Raw genomic sequence first — 21,215 nt, 5'->3', positions numbered from 1 at the left:
CCCACCATTGGCATCAGTGGGAGAAATAGCGTCCCCTTGGTGGTGTCAGTGGGAGGACTAGTACCTCAAATTAGTGGGAGCAATAGTGTCCCAAGAACCGGTTAAAGTTAATCAAAGGGCCGCAATTTGGAGACTACTGGTTTACATCATTTAGGTATGCCTGCTGCCTTCTATTGGGGATCCCATAAAGTATAGCTAAGGGTGCACATCAGCGTAGGTGGCTCCATGACTCAGATTACCCTGTGTGACTACCATGCTTCCAGAGATTTCGGCACTTATTTTTAATTGACAGTCGTCCATCAGCAGTTTTACTGTTGCATTCAGATGTATATAGTTTTTTAAATCTCCTTGTTCATGGTTTCATCTTGCAGGTTTGTTACCTTGTTATGTATTGACATAAATTCTTCTTATATTTATTTTTCCACCAGCTGGAACTTTATGTAGCGTTCCTTGTAATGTTCTCTCATTAGCAGGATATGAACATGTCTACCATCCTATCAGGGGTAATGAATGTGAGTGAATCCTTCACTCCTCTTGATTTTACTGTCCCTCTGACAACAATACTCAGAAGTTATGCTTTCTATTTGCAGTTACTTTATACTTTATGAACATATTCTGTAGATCTCAAGAACAGCTTGTAATGTTTTTGGGTTGGTATAAAAAAAAGCAAGGTAATTGAAAGGAATGTACCTTCCTAGTAAGCAAACAGAATAAACCTGCTAAAATGTGTATTAACCAAATAATTGGAAGTAAGAAGTGAATTGCTACAAATATCAACTTGTGTGTAATGTGCAGTATTTTGCCCAGGTTTATGAGGTGTATCTAACAGATACTATGGAGTCTGTGCTAGCTTGTAATGGGATCCGATGCACCGAATAGAACACGAGGTGGCACTGTTGACACATACAGATGTTTTACTTAATGCAAGTTTAAGATTTAGCTGAAGTGACTTGTTTCAGCTTGCTTTTAACATTGAATATGGTTAAATTATGGTATCATTAAATCTGCCCCTTTTCTTGGCATACAGCATATCTATTCATTCATTAGCGTACACTGTATATTTAAGGCTCTAAAATGTTATGGACAGAAAAATCAGGTTTTTAGAAAATGACAATATTTTTTTTTTTTCTCTTCAAAATCTTTTCACATGAGATACATTGAAAACATTTCAGTTTTACTTGTGTCCATACGTACTGAGAAGTTGATAGTGGATGGCATTGCAGTATATGTCTTAATTAACATCATTGTTTACTGTACATGTATTCAATCACTGAACAACAGTCTGATGTCAGGGTGGAGTGGGACGCTCTAATCCCCCTTTCCCTTTATCCAGGATTGTATCTACCATAATAGCACTCATGGGCCAGTGCCAAGGACAGCGTGGTTTTAAGGGGGAATGGCCCAGTTTATAAAAGTAAAACTTGCTGTGCTAATTTTCATGCTATTATTCTTAATAAACTTAACCTCAACACTCCCCGACTGCTGCATTGAATTTTCAAGTATAATCTGATTCACAACTAAATACATAAAGACCATGTAGTGTTCACAGTTCTACTATGTGAAATAATCCTAAATTATCTACCTCCCACGTGTAAAATGAAACAAACCTTTTAGACTGTTATAGCAGTTATATAACTAGTAATATGATCTGTTTAAATACCGTATTTATAGGTGTATAACACGCACTTTTTTTCCCCTTAAAATCAGGGGAAAATCGTGGGTGCGCGTTCTATGCCGAACCGCTGCCTCGGAGGGGAAGGAGGGAACGAACACCGCTGAAATAGACAGAGCCGAGTGTACTTGGCTTGGCTTGGCTCCGCTCGCAGTCACGCCCAGTCCCACCTCCTAGCATTTACATCCCACCATTGGACCGGTGTTGTGTCCATCATAGGAGCCGGGCCAGGGGGGCGGGACTGCGAGCCGAGCCGTGAGGAGCCGATTACACAGGACATCTGGCTCTGTCTATCTCGGCGGCACTCGTTCCCTCCTAAATTGAGTACCAGTAAAAATGTTAAATTGATCATGCAGCAATTTTGGGCAAGGCTGCAGATGGAAACTGTTGGGCAAGGCTGCAGATGGACACTGATCATTCTGCAATGATGGGCAAGGCTGCAGGTAGACACTGATAAGGCTGCATTGATGGGCATTTATAATGTTTTTTTTCCTTAAACTTCCCTCCTAAACTTGGGGTGCGTGTTATATGCCGATAAATACAGTAAGTCCCATATAACCAAATGCACAGTAAGGGAATCTACATTATTTATTAGAAGCCATCATTGTGTTTCTGCTCAAACCATATCCATTGGTACACACACACGTTGCCTCCACCTCAAATGGAAACACACTCACCCTTTTCACTTTCTGTAGCAGTGTTTCTCAACCCTTTTGCAGCCAAAGCACCCTTTTAAAATGATGGACAATCTCAAGGCACCCTTTAAAAACTGTGGACAGTCTTGAGGCACACCATTCAAAAATGTAAAAACGATTCTAATAGTTTTGTGTAATGCAGCAACATCCACACGTAGGACATCCTAGGTGACTTATTCTTCCAAAGCAAATACACTTTTGAAAACTGGTACTAACTAGTATTCCAATGTTACTTTTCTCCCTCAGCTAATGTGATCCCAACACTGATGGAGAGGGGCAGGGGAGGGTCAAACCAGGATGCTATGCAGGCAACTGACATTCTTCATATCAACTGATAATGCCATTGGTCATTAGGATGCCAGCAGCTAGAAGGTTGTAATGGTGCACAATAAAAACCTGTGGCTTTGTGTAACTAAAAGGCAGGCTTCATCCACACACTGCCTTGTATACAGTTTTTTGGCCAATTTTTAGGCGTTTTGCCAAGGCACCCCAGGGTGTCTGGACACCCTGGTTGAAAAAGGCTGTTCTATAGCACTGAATTAAATAGCACAACGATTCTGTGGTCACAAAATGGAGATCGGTAAATGTAAACAGACAGATCTCCGTGCTATAACTTTATATAAATTAAAAAAAAAAAATACCTGGTGGTCCAGTGTGGATGTCTTCCCTGGTGGTCCTGGGCGGCTTCCCTGGTGGTCCTGGGCGGGATCTGAGGGGGCTGTGCTAATAAACAATCAGCACAGACACCCCCCCCCCCCTGTGTCAGGAGAGCAGCCGATCGGCTCTCCTCTACTCGCGTCTGTCAGACGCGAGTGAGGAAAAGCCGATCACCGGCTCTTCCTATTTACATCGTGATCAGCTGTGATTGGACAAGGCTGATCACGTGGTAAAGAGTCTCCATCAGGGACTCTTTACCTAGATCGGTGTTGCGGGGTGCCAAACAACGATCGCCGCGATGCGCGCCCCCGGGTGCTCGCAACGGCTCAATGTCCTGAGGACGTCATATGATGCCCAGTCAGGGTATTGAAACCACTTTGCCACCGTTATTCTGCTATATGGCGGGCGGCAAATGGTTAAACTCTAATTTTTGTTTTTTTTTGTTTTGTTCAAAATAAAAATGTTATTCTTACCTGCTCTGTGTAATGGTTTTGCACAGAGCAGCCCAGATCCTCCTCTTCTTGGGTCCCTTGCCAGCTCTCCTGGCCCATCCCTCCTTCCGTGTGCCTCCACAGCAAGCAGCTTGCTATAGGGGCACCCAAGCCAAGCCGCTGCTCTGTGTCCATTCAGACATGAAGCCGTGGCTCAGCCCCATCCCCCTCTCTCCTCATTGGCTCACTGACTTTGATTGACAGTAGCTTAAGCCAATGGCACCCCCTGCTGTGTCTCGTCCAACCAGGAGGAAGAGTCCCAGACAGCCAAGTCTCTCATGCAACATCGCTGGATTGAGATGGGCTCAGGTAAGTATTAGGGGGGGCTGCTGCACACAGAAGTTTTTTTTATCTTAATACATAGAATGCATTAAAATAAAAAAAACTTCTACCTTTAGAACAACTTTAATATCTCATCAGCAAATTTCACTTTGTAAAAAAAAAAAAAAAAAAAAAAAAAAAAATAATAATAGAGTAAAACTATATATTTTATTAAAAAAACAAAAACAAAAAAAAAACAATATCCACTTACATGGTCCTAATGCATATCAATACTATACATAACAGCATAATATTCCACAGACTTTCCAATAAATCAGCTGCTACCTTTCATAGCATAGGGTTTCACATTGCATACGTGATATTATTATAACACTATAAAAGGTTTGTATCATTACACATGTGGGAGGTTGTTGATTTAAGATAGTTTTAACATAGTAGAACTATGAGTGCTAAATTGGATTTCTCTAGGGATCGTTTAAATGTGCAGCCCTGTCTGCCAAACACAAAGTGTGGTGTAAATTTTGCCGCACCGTGACTGCAGCAGTTTGTACTAACATGGCCACTGGCTACATTCACTTGCTATTCGACAGTTGGGGTCATAGGAAAACTGCAGTTTCAACCCCCTGTTTTTGCTGTTCCTTTCCCGCTTGTCTAAATGAGGCTCTATTTAATACCTCATGCATACAGGATGTTTTTTCTAAACTTCTAGAAGCTAGCAGCGCTTTTTCATAAAAAAATGCCTGACGCTTGTAGACGTGTCTAAGGCTGCTTTCACACTGAGGCGCTTTTCAGCTGTTTTAGCGCTAAAAATAGCGCTTGTAAAGCGCCTCTCATGTCCCCCCAGTGTGAAAGCCCGAGTACTTTCACATTGGAGCGGTGCGCTTGCAGGACGAGAAAAAAAGTCCTGCAAGCAGCATCTTTGGGGCGGTGCGGTAGCGGTGTATATAGTGCTCTCAAAAGCCCTGCCTATTGAAATGAATGGGCAGTGCTGCCGAAGAGCCTGCAAATCGCTTTGGAAACGCTGCATCACGGGCTCTTTTAACCCTTTCTTCAGCCGCTAGCACCGCTATAACAGCGGTAAAGCGCCACTAAAACTAGCGGCACTTTACCGCTAACGCTGGGCAGTGTGAAAGTACCCTAAAGCTTTTACAAGTTTTTAGGAGCTTTTACAATCGTCTGACTCTTGGGTGTTAATTAATTTCATTGGCCACAATAAATCATTTATTTTGGCCATTGAAATATATTAATGCTCAAGCACTAATGTTTAGGCATGTTTAGCAGCTTTTAGTAGCTTCAAGTATTTTTTCTGCCCAAACTCTGCTGCTCCTGAATGCACTGGCAGTGGGTTTTTTTTTTCCTGTCTCTAAAAGCTCCTACCAGGAAAAGCTGCTAAAAGCCTATGTGTGCATGGGCTAACATGCAGGGGAGTTTAGAGGCAGGGATAGAAAACACCAGATGCCCCTAGAAGCAACTGTAAAAACATCCAGTGTGCATTAGGCCTAAGAATGTAATAACTGTAGATTTTTTTTTCTTATTCTGTTTCCCTTAACATGCCGCTTGTGGATATTTTTGGTCAAATTGTAAAAACTATAGAAGGAAGGGGGGTGCAGGGCATATTAAAGTGGCTCTGGAGGCAGAAAGTTTTTTACCTTTATGGATTCTATCGATGAAGGTAAGAAACTTACAGCATGCAGCCTCTCCCCCAATACTCACCTGAGCCCAATCTTGAATCAGCAATGTGCATGAGCGCAGAGGCTCTCTCTCTCCTCATTGGCTCAGACACAGCAGCGGGAGCCATTGGTTTCCACTGCTGTCAATCACAGTTAGTGAGAAGGAAGCGGGGGCAGGGCTGAGTCCCACTCAGTGTCTCATGGACACATAGAGCAGGGCTTGAGTGATTTTGCATGAGTGCCCCCATAGCAAGCATCTTGCTGTGGGCCACTCAGCAGGGGGAAGGAGCCAAGAGCGCTGGCAGGGGACCTGAGAAGAGAAGGACTGCTCTGTGCTCTATGTTAGAGTTAGCCTGTCCCAAGTCTGTCCTTATTAACATTCTCTAGCCAGTCTCTACACCTTTCGCTCTTTGTTAGGGCAGACAGTGTTCAAATCTAGTTACAATTGATAATGAAGATCTGCCTGCACAGTACAGACAGGGCTAAATGTGGCAAACGCAGCTGCCCAGCCCCCTCATAAACAAAGAAAAATACAGTGCCTTAAAAAAGTATTCATACTCTTTGAAATTTTCCACATTTTGTCATGTTACAACCAAAATCGTAAATGGAATTTATTGGGATTTTATGTGTGTGTCCCTCTATTGCTGTTCTGGTGACAACCCAAAATTTGGGATTTTCTTTTACTTTCAATGATGATGGTAAACAGGACAAGTATCGAGGGTGACTCTCCCTAATGGCGGCACAGGAAGGTGTTCTAATTCCTCTCCCCTCTATCCAAACTTAAAAAAAAAAGTTTTGCCTTTAGTTATACTTTGAGGTTTTTTTGATCAGAACAGACTTGGATGTCACACATGTGACATCTCTTTTCCCTTCTGATCCAACTCAGCAGAGGATCGGTCTATGGATGCTCTACGGAGACTGGAATGGGGTGCCCATGGGAAAGGGGCCTAACTATTTTAGGGTTTATTGACTGTCCTCACATTACAAAAGCGTAAATGGCCAGTGAAACGAAAATGGAGTATACATTAAGGAACATGGAACATGACCACATAGTAAACAAAGAAACAGCCCAAGAAAATGTACAATTAACATACAGAAAAAGGCAAAATACAGAATATGAATGCAGTCATATCCAGGTTTACAAGGTGAAGACAGGTAAGCATTTACACATGTACGTTTAAATGCATAAGGAGAAGCCCTCCAAGTAATGGGAGAAAATCAACTGGGAATTGCCTAGGTGGAAAAAATACTGATTCATCAAGTCGAAGGGCTTAACTATTTTTTATCTGCTAAACTGACAAGTGACAGTGGTGTGCTCCACCATTTTATTGCTCCTTGTGCATTACTTATTGACATAGTTGGTAGGAGCTCTAAATCTGGTCTCACTGCATAGTATGTTTTTTTTTTTTTTTTCTCATATCTCTCACGTATGAGGTAAGTAGTGGTACAGTTGATCATGCACTTTTTCAATTGTGCCTGCACATTGGTTTTTATTTATGTACTGTAGAGGGGGCTTATTTTAAATATTACTCCTAGGGAGAGGTTTCCTTTAAATATAATATTGTTTCCAGGTATAGCTAAAAAGTGAACTTTACTAAGCTTTTTCTGGCACCTGGTTGATTGCTAGAAGGTTTAATAAATGCCTGTTGTAGTTCTGGAGAAAACTCAAATAAGCAGAGCTCTTTCATATAATGTTTCTGTATAACCTTGAACACAGAGGTTCAGCTAAATCCCAGCTATGTCAAGTTTCTTATTGTTTTTAAGTCTCCTTCCAATTATTCCAGTTCCACTGTAATAACAGTAGCCATCCTGGTATATTCAGTTCACATGCTGCTTTGTAGAAAACACAGGAAGAATATAATGGGCAATAAAATCCATAGGGCAAAATGTATCCGAGAGGAAATAAGAGATTTATAAATGTGGAACTTGATCATTCTTAAAGGCGTAGCTCAGACGACTTCCAGCAGCTTCCCGAAAGCCTTTAAAATACCCTTTTAGATCTAGTGTGGAAGTGTTGGGCAGGGGTTTTAATGTGTCCTGTTTCTTTAAGAACTGTAGATAGACTTTTGTGAGGGTGGATGTGTAGAGTCGTGGTGGCATGCTTTAAAGTGGTTCTAAGGTCTAATTATGACCAAACATTAAAGTGATATTAAAGGTTCATTTTTTTTCTTCAATAACAAGAATTTTATGCTTACCTGCTCTGTGCAGTGGTTTTGCACAGAGCAGCCCCGTCCTCCTCTTCTCAGGTTCCCCCCGGCACTCCTGGCTCCACCTCTTCTCATATACCTCCATAGCAAGCAGCTTTCTATGACTGCATGAAAGTAAAAAAACGTCAACCTTTAGAACCACTTTGAAGGAAAAGTTCACTTTTCATAACGTTACATGTTACGCCCATATTCAGAGTGTAACATGTTATGAATGCACCGGTTCCCGGGCCCCCCTTCATCCTTGTGACAGCAGACCAGGGATCTTCTCCCTGTGTCTGCTGCCACAATTCAAAAAAGTCACCCACCTGGCCGTGTAACTCATTCCGAGTCCTCTGTGAATGGAAAACTACAAAGTCCGGCAGCCTTTGCAGCTGTCGACTTGTAGTTTTCAATGAACTACCACGACACTGAGAGCACTGTGGTTTGTTCATTGAGTCTTCTTGTCAGACTGTATTGTCTTCTTCATACGAGGTACAAGCAAGCCGATACACTGACAGATCTGCAGACCTGCATGGTTTAAGGCTTTACAGGCTCAAAAAACAAAAAATAATAAATGCACATTGTTTTACCTGCAAAAAAATTTGCATTTTTTATTTTTTGTCAAAAGGTGAACTTATCCTTTAAGCAATTTTCTTTCCTTCAACTACTGCAGGAAAGTCCTTCAACTACTACTACAAACTGAAGGAAAGAAAATCGCTTGATTCCCCCATCAACACATTTAGTGTTGATGGAGGAATCCTTGCTGCTGCTCTATTGTATTCTGACAGCGAGAGGGTTCCCCGCCATCTATATACAATGATTACTGCCAGCTATAGCCAGTGGCAGAAATTGCAGTAAAAAATAAGATGATGGGCTGGAAGATTAACTTCAGTACAACCAGCCTGCCAATACGTGGATCGAGCTTCAGCTGGTTCCTGCTGAGCTGGCTGAATTTCGATCCATCTACGGTCGGCTTTAGTGTTTGTTTACCTTAATGCATTCTCTGCATTAAGGTAAGAAAAACTTCCCACTACTTGTTCCCTCCCTCCCAACCCTAACGCATACCTACCTCCTCTCACAATCCAGCGCTGTCCGAGTTGCAGCACCACTGTCCCCTTTTCTGATCTCATAGGAGGCAGTGGCGGGAGCCATAGGCTCCTGCTGCTGTCAGTCAAACTCCTGTGGGGAGTGAGAGGGGGCAGGGCTTACCGGTGCTGTCTTTGTCTATGGAGGGGGCACCCAGAAGAGGGGAGGAGCAGACAGCACCAGTAGGGGACCACCCAAGAGGATGTAGGGGACCGCGCGCGCAACAGCTGTTTTTATTCTAGCCCAAAAAAAGCCTTTAATATCACTTTAAAATTAGACTCCCTTAGCAACCCCATTGTGAAAATCAAGTTCCATCATTTTTGAGGCCAGAAAGACATCATATGAGCAAAGTACCTGATTTGCTTTAAACTTAAAACTGAAGTTTATTTTATTCATTCATGTTAGTATTTTTGCATGTGATGGCGTGTATCCCATTACCTGCGGGCTGCCGCTTCTTGTTTAATTCTTTCCCTTCATAGTCACTGGATATTGCCCTGAGTGGTTATCTTTTGGTGCTAAGAGAGTTAACAACCACCCCTGATAGCATAAGGCCTCTTGCACACGATAGTCCTGGTTGAGCATCTACTTTTTTCAGACTTTTTTTGTATGTATTTGCACTATATACGTTTGCGCAATTTTTGTAAAAACTTATTCTTGCATTTTTGTTCTGCACAATATGTACATGGACATTTGCACATATTTGTGTGCAATTGCGTGTATTTGCTTGCATAAGGCGTAAATTACTCACCAAAAATGCAGATTTTTCTATATTTTTTTTCTGTAGAATGCACGTCGCTTGTTTACGCACCTGTGTGCATAGGCACTTTACAATTAGCCACTTCAGTCCCGGACCATTTGGCTGGCCAAAGACCAGAGCACTTTTTGCGATTCGGCACTGCGTCGCTTTAACTGACAATTGCGCGGTCGTGCGACGTGGCTCCCAAACAAAACTGACATCCTTTTTTTCCCACAAATAGAGCTTTCTTTTGGTGGTATTTGATCGCCTTTGCAGTTTTTATTTTTTGCGCTATAAAGAAAAAAATAGCGACAATTTAAAAAAAAAACGCATTATTTTTTACTTTTTGTTATAATAAATATCCTCAAAAAATATATAAAAAAACATTTTTTTCCCTCAGTTTAGGCCGATACGTATACTTCTACTTATTTTTGGTAAAAAAAAAAAACGCAATAAGTGTTTGATTGGTTGCGCAAAAGTTATAGCGTCTACAAAATAGGGAATAGTTTTATGGCATTTTTTATTAATAATTTTTTTTTTACTAGTAATGGCGGCAATCAGCGATTTTTATCGTGACTGCAACATTATGGTGGACACATCAGACAATTTTGACACATTTTTGGGACCATTCACATTTATACAGCGATCAATGCGATTAAAAATGCATTGATTATTGTGTAAATGTGACTGGCAGTGAAGGGGTTAACACTAGGTGGCGCTGTAGGGGTTAAGTGTGTCCTAGGGAGTGATTCTAATGCCCCGTACACACGGTCGGACTTTGTTCGGACATTCCGACAACAAAATCCTAGGATTTTTTCCGACGGATGTTGGCTCAAACTTGTCTTGCATACACACGTTCACACAAAGTTGTCGGAAAATCCGATCGTTCTAAACGCGGTGACGTAAAACACGTACGTCGGGACTATAAACGGGGCAGTGGCCAATAGCTTTCATCTCTTTATTTATTCTGAGCATGCGTGGCACTTTGTCCGTCGGATTTGTGTACACACGATCGGAATTTCCGACAACGGATTTTGTTGTCAGAAAATTTTATATCCTGCTCTCAAACTTTGTGTGTCGAAAAATCCGATGGAAAATGTGTGATGGAGCCTACACACGGTCGGAATTTCCGACAACAAGGTCCTATCACACATTTTCCGACCGTGTGTACGGGGCATAACTGTGGGGGGAGGGGCTGCGTGTGACACATCACTGATCACCGCTCCCGATCACAGGGAGCTATGATGAGTGTCACTAGACAGAACGGGGAGATGCTTGTTTACATTAGCATTTCCCCGTTCTTCCTCTCCGTGACACGATCGCGGGTACCCCCGCGGACATCGAGTCCGCGGGACCCGCGATCCTACTCACGGAGCCGCCGGCAGCGAGTGCGATGGCACGGCGGCAAATTCAAAGGGACGTACAGGTACACCCATTTGCGCAGCTGTGCCATTCTGTCGACGTACATATACAGGCGGCGGTCGGGAACCGGTTAATAGACTGTATTTTAGCTCAGTGAAAAAAAAAAAGCTAAAAAAGATGTACTGAGCTTTTTCAAGCTGCAGTGTGCAAGAGGCCTTTGTACTTGTAAGTTGTACTGCTCACCCACCCTGTTCTGCCCTTTAAAGCGTTTGTTACCTTAAAAAAAAAATCCTGTTCCTTTAACCACTTCAGCCCTGGAAGAATTTACCCCCTTCTTGACCAGGCCATTTTTTGCGATACGGCACTGCGTCTCTTTAACTAACCAATCCATTAAGTTAAAGTTAACTTTAACTTAATGGATTTGCCTTTAGTAAATTAACACCCATGGGGTTGATTTACTAAAACCAGGGAGTGCAAAATCTGGTGCAGCGCTGCATAGAAACCAATCAGCTTCCAGGTTTTTTTACCTTATTATTAAAAGCTTAATTGAACAAGCTGAAGTTGGAAGCTGAATGGCTATCATGCACAGCTGCACCAGATTTTGCACTCTCCAGTTTTAGTAAATGAACCCCATAGCATCTAGTTTACTTAATTGAACTGTTCACATCTAAGCAAAGCTGAGCATATTCATTTAGATAGGAGCAATGTATGAAAAATGTGAGTTGTTATTGCAGTGGGATTTGTGCTGGCTTCACCTCACTCCTCCCAGCATTCAGTGCACATAAGGATGAAAGGGGGGCATGGAAGTCATATGACCCCTTTTTTCTCTTCAGTTTTAGGGTAAAAAAAAACTGTTAAAAAAAATTCGGTCTGCAGGAGTTCTGTGTAGCCTCCCTGGTGGTATTCCCGAGTGTGGCTCGGGGTTCAATTCCAGCACCATTAGTGGTAACCCTGAGCCACACTCGGGATTACATCTCAGGATCCTGGGGCGGTATACTTACCTTGTCCCCAGGATCCTGCGATGTCCCCCCGCTGTGTCCGCGGGCTCTGTCCTCTGCCCGAAGCCTCGCTGTGCCAGGCTCCGTTCCCTGCGAGCGTCATGACGCATGGGGGCGGAGCCTGGCAGCAAATTCAAAAAAGTGAAAATTCATAACACATACACATACAGTACACTGTAATCTTAAAGATTACAGTACTGTATGGAATCATTTCACATCCCTTTTGTCCCCAATGCTTTGTCCAGTGCCCTGCATGCATTTTTATATGATGTACTGTATACTGTTCTTTCTGCCTGGAAACTGGAGATTGTCCATAGCAACCAAAAAATGTCCCTTTACGTCAAAAGTGGTTTTAGACCAGCTAGGAAACAGTGATAGTAAATTAGAATACTTGCAGAATTGAGTGATAGTGAATTGTGGGGAAATTTATTTTATCATTATTATTATTATTATATTATCATTTTTTAGAATTATTTATATTTATTTATTATATTATAATTTATGATTTTGTGTTTCAAACTTCATCATACCCGGGATATCTACCAGACTCTTGGTGGACAGATTTAAGTGTGTTATTGCTAAGAATTACAGGCCTACAATATAAAACGCCAAATAATAACTGTACTGCTTTGAGACGCAAAAATCTGAAATAATCATACTGCCAGGGAGGTTAAGGCAATTTGGCCCGGTGCGAATGACCGTCATAGGAATCTGCTGATGACAGGTCAACGGCACCTGCAGCTATCCATGGCTGTCTGGCAGATTCCTGCCACTGTCATTTGCACTGAGCCAAATCACCAGTGAGAATGTAGTTTTACTAGCTAATCAGTCGGGCTATGTTCATACTTGTTTATTCTCTAAAAAGTGATCCACTGTCGCCTCCTGAATACATGTTTTTTTCTTCTTCTTTTTTTTGCTTAATGGCAAATTAGAAATAGGAACTAATGTTCTGCAAGCACGGGACCTTATTTACTTGAATGGGCGAGTTTGAGAGGTGAAAACTGGACATACCGCAATAAATTTGCCTAACACAAGCTATCACAGGAGCACCATGTGAACAGCCCCTCCAGCTGTAGCGTAGGCTTTAAGTGGGCAGTCGGGAAGCAGTAAAACTGTGGCTCAACTGCCTGATATTGCCACCTGTGTGAAAGAGGCTTTAGTGAGCCACCACAACATCACTAGATTCGTAGATGACAGTAATGAAAGAGGTTTATGACAGCCAGGCATTAAGCATTTTCAAAAGGGCTCATAACAAGCTATTTTTGAAAGTGTCTGCTATTAGACTGAACTTTCTGATTCTTGCACTCTACATTGATTTTATAACCCACCAGATAATGTGCAAAACAAGCATTACATTTAATTGGCTGCAGTTTCTCTTTGTGTTAGTACCAGCTTCAGCTTAATGATGACATTAGGAAGTGATGTAATAATTGTGCGATTTGACCAAACAAACAAAACCTATTCTTTAAGGTTAATGACGGATAATTACTGTCGTTTGTTCACCAACATTACAATATTTAGTCGCCTAATGGTTTTGCGTTTAAGAATGTACCAAGGATAGAAACAAATGTTTCAAAAGGGGTTTTTAAAAAGATACAGGCGTTTTACAAAGCCACTTTTAAATTAAATTTGATTTTTATTGATGCTCTTAAAGTAATTTTAAAGTCTTGTTTGTTATTTTTAAACAACAAAAAAAAAGAAATGTTCTACTTACCTGCTCTGTGCAGTGGTTTTGCACCGATCCTCCCCGATCCTCCCCGATCCTATTCTTTTGCCAGCTCTCCTGGCCCCTCCCACCTGCCGAGTGCCCCTAGAGAAGGCAGCTTGCTGTGGGGGCACCCAAGCCACTGCTCTGTGTGTCCATTCATACACGGAGCCATGGTTCTGCCCTGCCCCTCTCAGTCTTCATTGGCTCACTAAAGTTTATTGACAGCAGCAGGAGCTGATGGCACCACTGCTGTGTCCCAGCCATTCAGGTGGTAGAGTCCCAGACAGTGGAATCTCTGGTGCAACATCACTGGATCGAGATAGTGCTCAGATAAGTATTGGTGGGCTAAGGGGGCTGCTGCACATAGAAGGTTTTTTATCTTAATGCATAGAATGCATTAAGATAAAAAACCTTCTGCCTCTAGAACCCCTTTATTGTTTCCAGCACCATGTTCTGGTGTGAACTGGCCCTAAAGGAGAAGTTTGGGATTGATTAAAAAACAAACGCACATGCTAACCTCCATGCTGCAGGATTGGTGTGATGCTGCAGCTGTCCTCCGCTGGCTCTAAGCCTGAGAACTGAGCGATTACAGGACCACTGATCTCTCAGTTCTCTGACCATTGTTAGCAGACTGTCAGTCACCCCTCTCTGCCCTCCAGCTCTCACTGGGGTAGCGGGCTGGTGAGGGGGTGGGAGGAGCTGGCTCAGGCTCTCAGCAGCTGTGCCAGCTGCTGATCAGGCACCTGGGTGGATCCCAAGAAAATGGTTGAGCTCCTTCTAGAGCCTGGTGTGGCTCTGTGACATCAGCCCAAGGTGGACTTTAGCCCGCTGTCGGCTAAATCTGGGTCATAAGAGAGCGCAAGTAAGTGCATTCCTGAGACCCATAAGAGAAGTGTGGCCAAAAAATCTTTGTCTATGCTTCTCTTTTAACAAACATGTCATATTACTGCAGCCAGTCCTTTTGACAGTTGTATTACATATTCGGTGATGCATAGGGGTGCAGTCTTCTATCTTGACATGTTTCGCCAGTTGCTTCCTCAGGAGATCAGAGGGGTCCATATAGTTTGTAATAATGCAAGGTCATCAGCTGCTAAAGGGAACGCCTAACCATTATATAACTAAATAAAGTTGCTGACTTTTGCAGACAGGGCAATCTTTCCTTCAAATAAAGCTTTGTTATTTATTTGCTTTTGTTTCTAATTGTACGCAGGTCTGCAATCAATGCCCTTAGACCCGGAGGAACGCTGGTGTATTCTACATGCACTCTCTCCAAAGCAGAAAACAGCGATGTCATTTCTGATGTCCTGAACTCCTGTAGTGATGTTACCCCCGTGGACCTGAGTCACCTGGGCAAAACATTATCTAATGAATTTAGGTTCGCTGAACAGGTCCTCCATGGACTTCTAGTTTTGCCTGATAAAGGAAAATCCTGGGGCCCCATGTTTGTATCTAAATTAATAAAAATATAGTTCTAGCCATATTTGTGTGTTATTTTACTTAGTGATTACTATTTTTCAAGAGATGGTTCTCCTTTTGTTTGGTCGATTAGTTGATATATTTTACAGAAGCCTGGGATGGATAATTAGGATAGAATTCAGGAGTCACTTATTCCAATGTAGGATTCAATAATTTCTGAGGGACAAGTGTTTGCAATGGATTTTCTTAAAGTGGTTCTAAAGGCAGAAGGTTTAAAACATAATACTTTCTCAGTATGCAGCTCCCCCAGCCCCCTCTTATACTTTAGAAAAAAAAGGAAAAACATCTCTGCTAGTGATTTAAACATGTGATAGCTGCTGAACACTACTTATGATACCCAGAACATCAAATAACATAAAACAAAAGTGCAGCGCATATATTTTGCTAAATTCATAAAAAAAAGTGATAATCGTTCGTGCAACATTTTCAGCAATAAAGTACCAATGTGAAAAAATGTCCAAAAATACACTCTGACACGTATTAATCAGTGCATCTCCAAGGTGAGTATGAGAAATATATATTATAATATATATATATAATGTATGTGTACCTCTGCTGTTGATAAGTCTGTAATATTTTAACACCACCTTAATAATTGTAAAGTATTGCACTTACATCATTAAAACATGCAAGACCGCATGAAAAAAATGCCAGAAATGAATACAGGTTCTTCATGTGTATGTGGCTCCGCCATGTGCGTTTCGTCAAAGGTGATGTCATCAGGGGCGCGTACACATGCCTCAGCCATGTCACTATATACAGAGCCTGAGTGAAGAGGATCCGTTATAATTGGACAATCGGCAGCACAAAAAAGCTGCAATATATTTAACACAACTACCCAGTAAAGAGGCCGCAGCAGTCAACCGCTGCCATCATGTGAATAATAGTAAAATTACACTTATGCCATCACATTAAATAAACAACATAATAGGTAGAAAAAAAATGAAAATCAGTCTGTAACATGTTATAAAAATCCCTATCACTTCCTCTAGGTGTTAGCTGTAAATAATGCATACAGACCACATTATAGGAAAAATAGCACAATTTGAAGTTAGAAGGTGCCCTCTTGTGGTCTGAGATAAATTGATCTCCAAGTTACAAACTAGTAAAAAAAATGCATTTAAAAAAAGATAGATCATTTTTGTATATAAAAATACATATGAATTCTCCCCCTTCAGGCTCCATAAACATCCTGTATCATAAAAACAATGTAATTTTATTCAGATATAGTACATGAACCATGACCAATAAGCATTTCCAAAAAAATCTACTTTTCCCCAAAAATTGTATATTTAAATAAAAAAATCAATAAAAATGAAACTAAAAACAAAAAGGTTAAATGGGAGAGATCACCTTCCTCCTCCTCCCACATATACAGATCACCTACCTCCTCCTAATCTCGATCCAGCAATGTGCACAGGAGCAGAGGCTCCCTCCTCATTGGCTCAGGCTCATTAGTTCCTGCTGCTGTCAATCACAGCCAGTAAGGAAGGGACAGGGCCAGGCCGGCTTGGCTTGGCTTGGGAGCGAGCATGCACGAGTGTCCACAACCAAAAGACAAAAGGGCACATTATCCCGCACACTCTTTTAAAAGATAACGGATACAAATTATTCACTTCCAGACAAGGCCTTTTCTGGCACTTTTAAAGCAGAGGCCCTGGAGAATAAAATGGCAGTCGCAATTTTTTTGTCACACAGTATTTGTGCAGCGTTTTTTTAAATGCAGTTTGTTGGGAAAAAACATACACTTTTTGGAATTTTAATGCAAAAAAAACCACAATCCATAACCCAATTTTTTTGTAAAATATAAAAGATGATGTTACGTCGAGTAAATAGATATCAAACATGTCATGCGTTAAAATTGCGCATGCCCGTGCAACGGTGACAAACTATATACATTTTACGATCCATAGGCAAAACATTAAAATCCTTTACAGGTTACCACTTTAGATGGTTAGGGGAGGTCTAGTGCTAGAATTACTGCCCATGACCTGATGTTCGTGGTGATGCCTCACATGTGTGGGAAGATCGCTGTTTGCGAGCATGCGGGACCAATACATGCTTCTTTTGCGCGCGAGCACGGGGGGACGGCGGCAATTTAAATTTTCTTTTTAATTATTGATTTATTTTATTTTTTCATTTTTTCAAACTGTTGTTTTCATTTGTATGTATTCACCTGTATTGCTGTCACAAGGAATGTAAATATCCTTGTGACAGCAATAGGCATGTGATAGGTAATCTTTATGGAGAGGTCTGGGGGTTATAAGACCCCAAATCGCTCCTCTGCCCTTAAAAGCTTTCAAAACATCAAGATCTGTGGTTTTAAATGCTTTCGATTTTTTTTAAATGGTACCGTTGACAACCGGGTAAACCGGAAGTGATGTCAGTTCATCGCTTCTGGGTTACCATAGCGAGAGCCAATCTAAGCTGATTCTGGGTTTGTTCAGCTCTCCGTAGAGCCAACATATGGGAGAGCCCAAGCAAGCTGTGGAAGAGGACGTCCTCTCCCACTGCTTGTAAAAGCAGTCCAACCGCTAGATAGCCACTGGTATTACATTTACAAGAGATCCGACCGCCGGCTCTAAAAAATGGTACCAGGATGATGCCCATGGCTGCAGGCATCATCCCAGTATAACCATCTAAAGTCCAGTGACGTACGAGTACGTCGCTAGTCCAGAAATATTTATACTCGCAAACCAAAATAGGATAATAGCTTATCATAAATTCAAAAACCAGAAGTCCGCCCTCCAACCTCATAGGTCCAACCTGATGACAAAACCAACTGAATCGTTTCAGAGGACTGGTCCCCTTCCTCAGCATGCTATGGGGGCAGTCGGCAGGTGGGCAGAGGAGCCCAGCGTGTGAAGAGGAGGATTAGTGCTGCTCTGTGCAAAATCATTGCACAAAGCCGGTAAGTATGACATGTTTGTTATTTTTTGTTTTTGTTTTATTTGAATGTTCACAAATTATCACTCGGTTACATTTCCCCTTTTGCAGCCAAATCAGGATAACACTTAAGGCCCTTTCACACTGGGGCGGCATTGGCGGTAAAGCGCCGCTATTGTAAGCGGCGCTTTACCGTCGGTATTCGGCCGCTAGCGGGGCGGTTTTACCCCCGCTAGCGGCCGAGAAATGGTTGAAAACCACCGCAAAGCACCTCTGCAGAGGCACTTTGCCAGCGGTATAGCCGCGCTGTCCCATTGATTTCAATGGGCAGGAGCGGTGAAGGAGCGGTATACACTCCGCTCCTTCACCACTCCAAAGATGCTGCTAGCAGGACTTTTTTTCCCGTCCTGCTAGCGCACCGCTCCAGTGTGAAAGCCCTTGGGGCTTTCACACTGGAGACAAAGCAGCGGCTCTTTCGGGTCGGTTTGCAGGCGCTATTATGCAAACCGCCTCAGTGTGAAAGGGCCCTTAGCATCACTTGAAAAAAAATATTTCATTGTTCACATTTCTAAATGCTCTTTTCCAAAAACTCAAGGACTGAAAATCCTGCTTACTTTTCCTTTCTGTGTAATGGTTATGAGGGATCAGGAAGTTTATGTTTATCATAATTAACCCTGTCTCTACTGTGCTAGTGGATTCTATTATTAGTTGAAAACAAGATTTGATCACTGTCTGTACTAACAAAGGGTTAAAGACCTAGAAGCTGGGCTTCTTGTATTGTACAGTAATGAGGAAAAGCTCAGTGAATCCCCCGTCTTTGGGAAGAGACACACTTTGAAATTGTTCAGAGTAGCTCTGCCCAGAAGACGGTTCCAAACAAATATTTTTTTAAATATTATTTTTAGGTATGCTGTGTGAAAATACACTTTAACTACTTAAAGGGGTTGTAAAGGTTCAGTTTAAAAAAAACAAATATGTCATACTTACCTCCGCTGTGCAGTTGGTTTTGGCCCGGATCCTCCTCTTCTGGGGTCCCTCTGCGGTGCACCTGGCTCGAGTGTCTAGTCAGAGAAGCGCTCTCTGATGGGACACCCGTGCGGGCGTGCTCCCGTGTCCTGCTGCTGCATCCGTAGACACAGATAGCAGGACTTGGCTCCGCCCCCGGCGCCTGCGTCATTGGATGTGATTGACAGCAGCGGGAGCCAATAGCTGCACTGCTATCAATCTATCCAATCAGAACATGAGACATCGGCCGGAGCTGGTGTGCTTGTTCCCGTCATGGGAATTACAGGGCTCAGGTAAGTATAAGGGGGGCTCAGGGGCACTGCTGCAGCACGGGAGGATTTTCACCTTAATGCATAGAATGCATTAAGGTGAAAAACGGCGAGGGGTTAACAACACCCCTTTAAAGGGATCGTAAACCCACAAAAAAAACCCCTGCAAAACAAGGGCATAATGAGCTAGTATGCGTAGCATACTAGCTCATTATGAAATACCTTAGATTGAAGCCCCCGCAGTGGTCCCAGTACACAGCTCCGGCCGGCGACATCGCTCCCAGAGTTTCTTCCGGGTATCGCGGGCTCCGGCGCTGTGATTGGCCGTAGCATGCACAGCGTGGGAGCCGCAGGTAACAACACATTAACTGAAGCAACGGCACGAACGAGCCATTGCTTCAGTACACATGTGCCGATTACATTGGCACATGCTGATATAGGGGATATCTCCTAAACCACGCAGCTTTAGGAGATATCTGGGGTAGCTATAGGTAAGCCTTATAGGCTTACCTGTAGTAAAAAGTGGATTGTAAGGGTTTACAACCACTTTAAGGACCTAGCCTATTTCTGACACTTGTTGTTTACAAGTTAAAATCAGTATTTTTTGCTAGAAAATTACTTAGAACCCCCAAACATTATATATGTATATTTTAGCAGAGATCCTAGAGAATACAATGGAGATTGTTGCAATAATTTGTCACACAGTACACAGTATTTGCACAGAGGTCCTACAAATTCATTTTTTGGGGAAAAGATACACTTTTTTAGATTAAAAAAAAAGAAAAACCGCAAAGTTAGCCCGATTTTTTTTTTATAATGTGAAAGATGATGTTACGACGAGTAAATTGATACCTAACATGTCATGCTTTAAAATTGCGTACGCTCGTGGAATGGTGACAAACTTCGGTACTAAAAATCTTCATAGGTGACGCTTTAAAAATTTCTACAGGTTACCAGTTTAGAGTTACAGAGGAGTTCTAGTGCTACAATTAATGCTGTCGCTATAACGATCGCGGCGATACCTCACATATGTGGTTTGAACCCTGTTTACATATGTGGGCATGACATGCGTATGCGTTCGCTTCTGCGTGCGAGCTTGGAGGGACGGGGCACTTTCAATTTTTTTATTCTTTTCCTTATTTATTTTACTTTTTTATTTTGACACTGTCCCTTTAACCTCCTTAGCGGTATTCCTGAGTGTGGCTCGGGGTGAATTTTCAGTACCAAAGCGGTAACCCCGAGATACACTTGGGATCGCATCGCAGGATCCAGGCAAAGTTACTTACCTTGTCCGCAGGATCCTGCGATGTCTCCTCGCTGTGTGTGCGAGCTGTGTCCTCCGCCGGATCTATCACAGTGCCGAGCTCTGTTCCCTGCGAGCGCTGTGGCGCACGGGGACGGAGCACGGCGCCAAATTCATAAAGTTAAATACACATAATACATACAGTACACTGTAATCTTACAGATTACATTACTGTATCAAATAATTTCACATCCCTTTTGTCCCTAGTGGTTTGTCCTGTGTCCTGCATGCAGTTTTATATTATAAATACTGTTCTTTCTGCCTGGAAACTGGAGATTGTCCATAGCAACCAAAAAGTGTCCCTTTACATCAAAAGTGGTTTTAGACCAGCTAGAAAACAGCGATAATAAATTAGAATCACATGCAGAATTGAGCGATAGTGATTTGTGGGGAAATCAGTCATCAAACACTGAAAGTAATGATAGCGACAATTCTGCAACTGAGCACATTTCAGTGTCTTTGATTTGATTACATTATTGAATAATTTTTATTATTATTATATTATTATTTATTATAATTATTTATAGTTATTTATTATATTATAATTTATGATTTTGTGTTTCAAACTTTATCACACCCGAGATGTCTACTAGACTCTTGTTTGGACAGATTTAAGTGAGTTATTCCTAAGAATTACAGGCCTGCAATATAAAGCATGTAAAGCGCTGTGTAAACTGTTGGCGCTATATAAATCCTGTATAATAATAATAATAATAAAGCGCCAAATTTCCAT

At 42.1% G+C, this 21,215-nt stretch overlaps 1 protein-coding gene across 3 annotated transcripts in view; it reads left to right on the top strand.

The window, feature by feature from the left end:
- The window catches only part of NSUN3 (NOP2/Sun RNA methyltransferase 3), a 187,938-nt gene extending 172,917 nt beyond the window's left edge, over window positions 1–15,021 (top strand). For all 3 annotated transcript variants that reach the window (XM_073616996.1, XM_073616995.1, XM_073616997.1), the window contains one exon: window positions 14,754–15,021. In XM_073616996.1, coding sequence (XP_073473097.1) covers window positions 14,754–15,012 — 259 coding nt within the window. In that variant the 3' untranslated portion in view covers window positions 15,013–15,021. The remainder of the gene's footprint in view (window positions 1–14,753) is intronic.
- Window positions 15,022–21,215: the final 6,194 nt, after the last annotated feature.

Source organism: Aquarana catesbeiana, linkage group LG02, assembly GCF_042186555.1.
Source record: "Aquarana catesbeiana isolate 2022-GZ linkage group LG02, ASM4218655v1, whole genome shotgun sequence".
In the NCBI taxonomy this organism is placed as follows: Eukaryota; Metazoa; Chordata; class Amphibia; order Anura; family Ranidae; genus Aquarana; species Aquarana catesbeiana.
The sequence above is the reverse complement of the archived record's forward strand: the minus strand, read 5'-3'. Positions and strand labels throughout refer to the sequence as shown.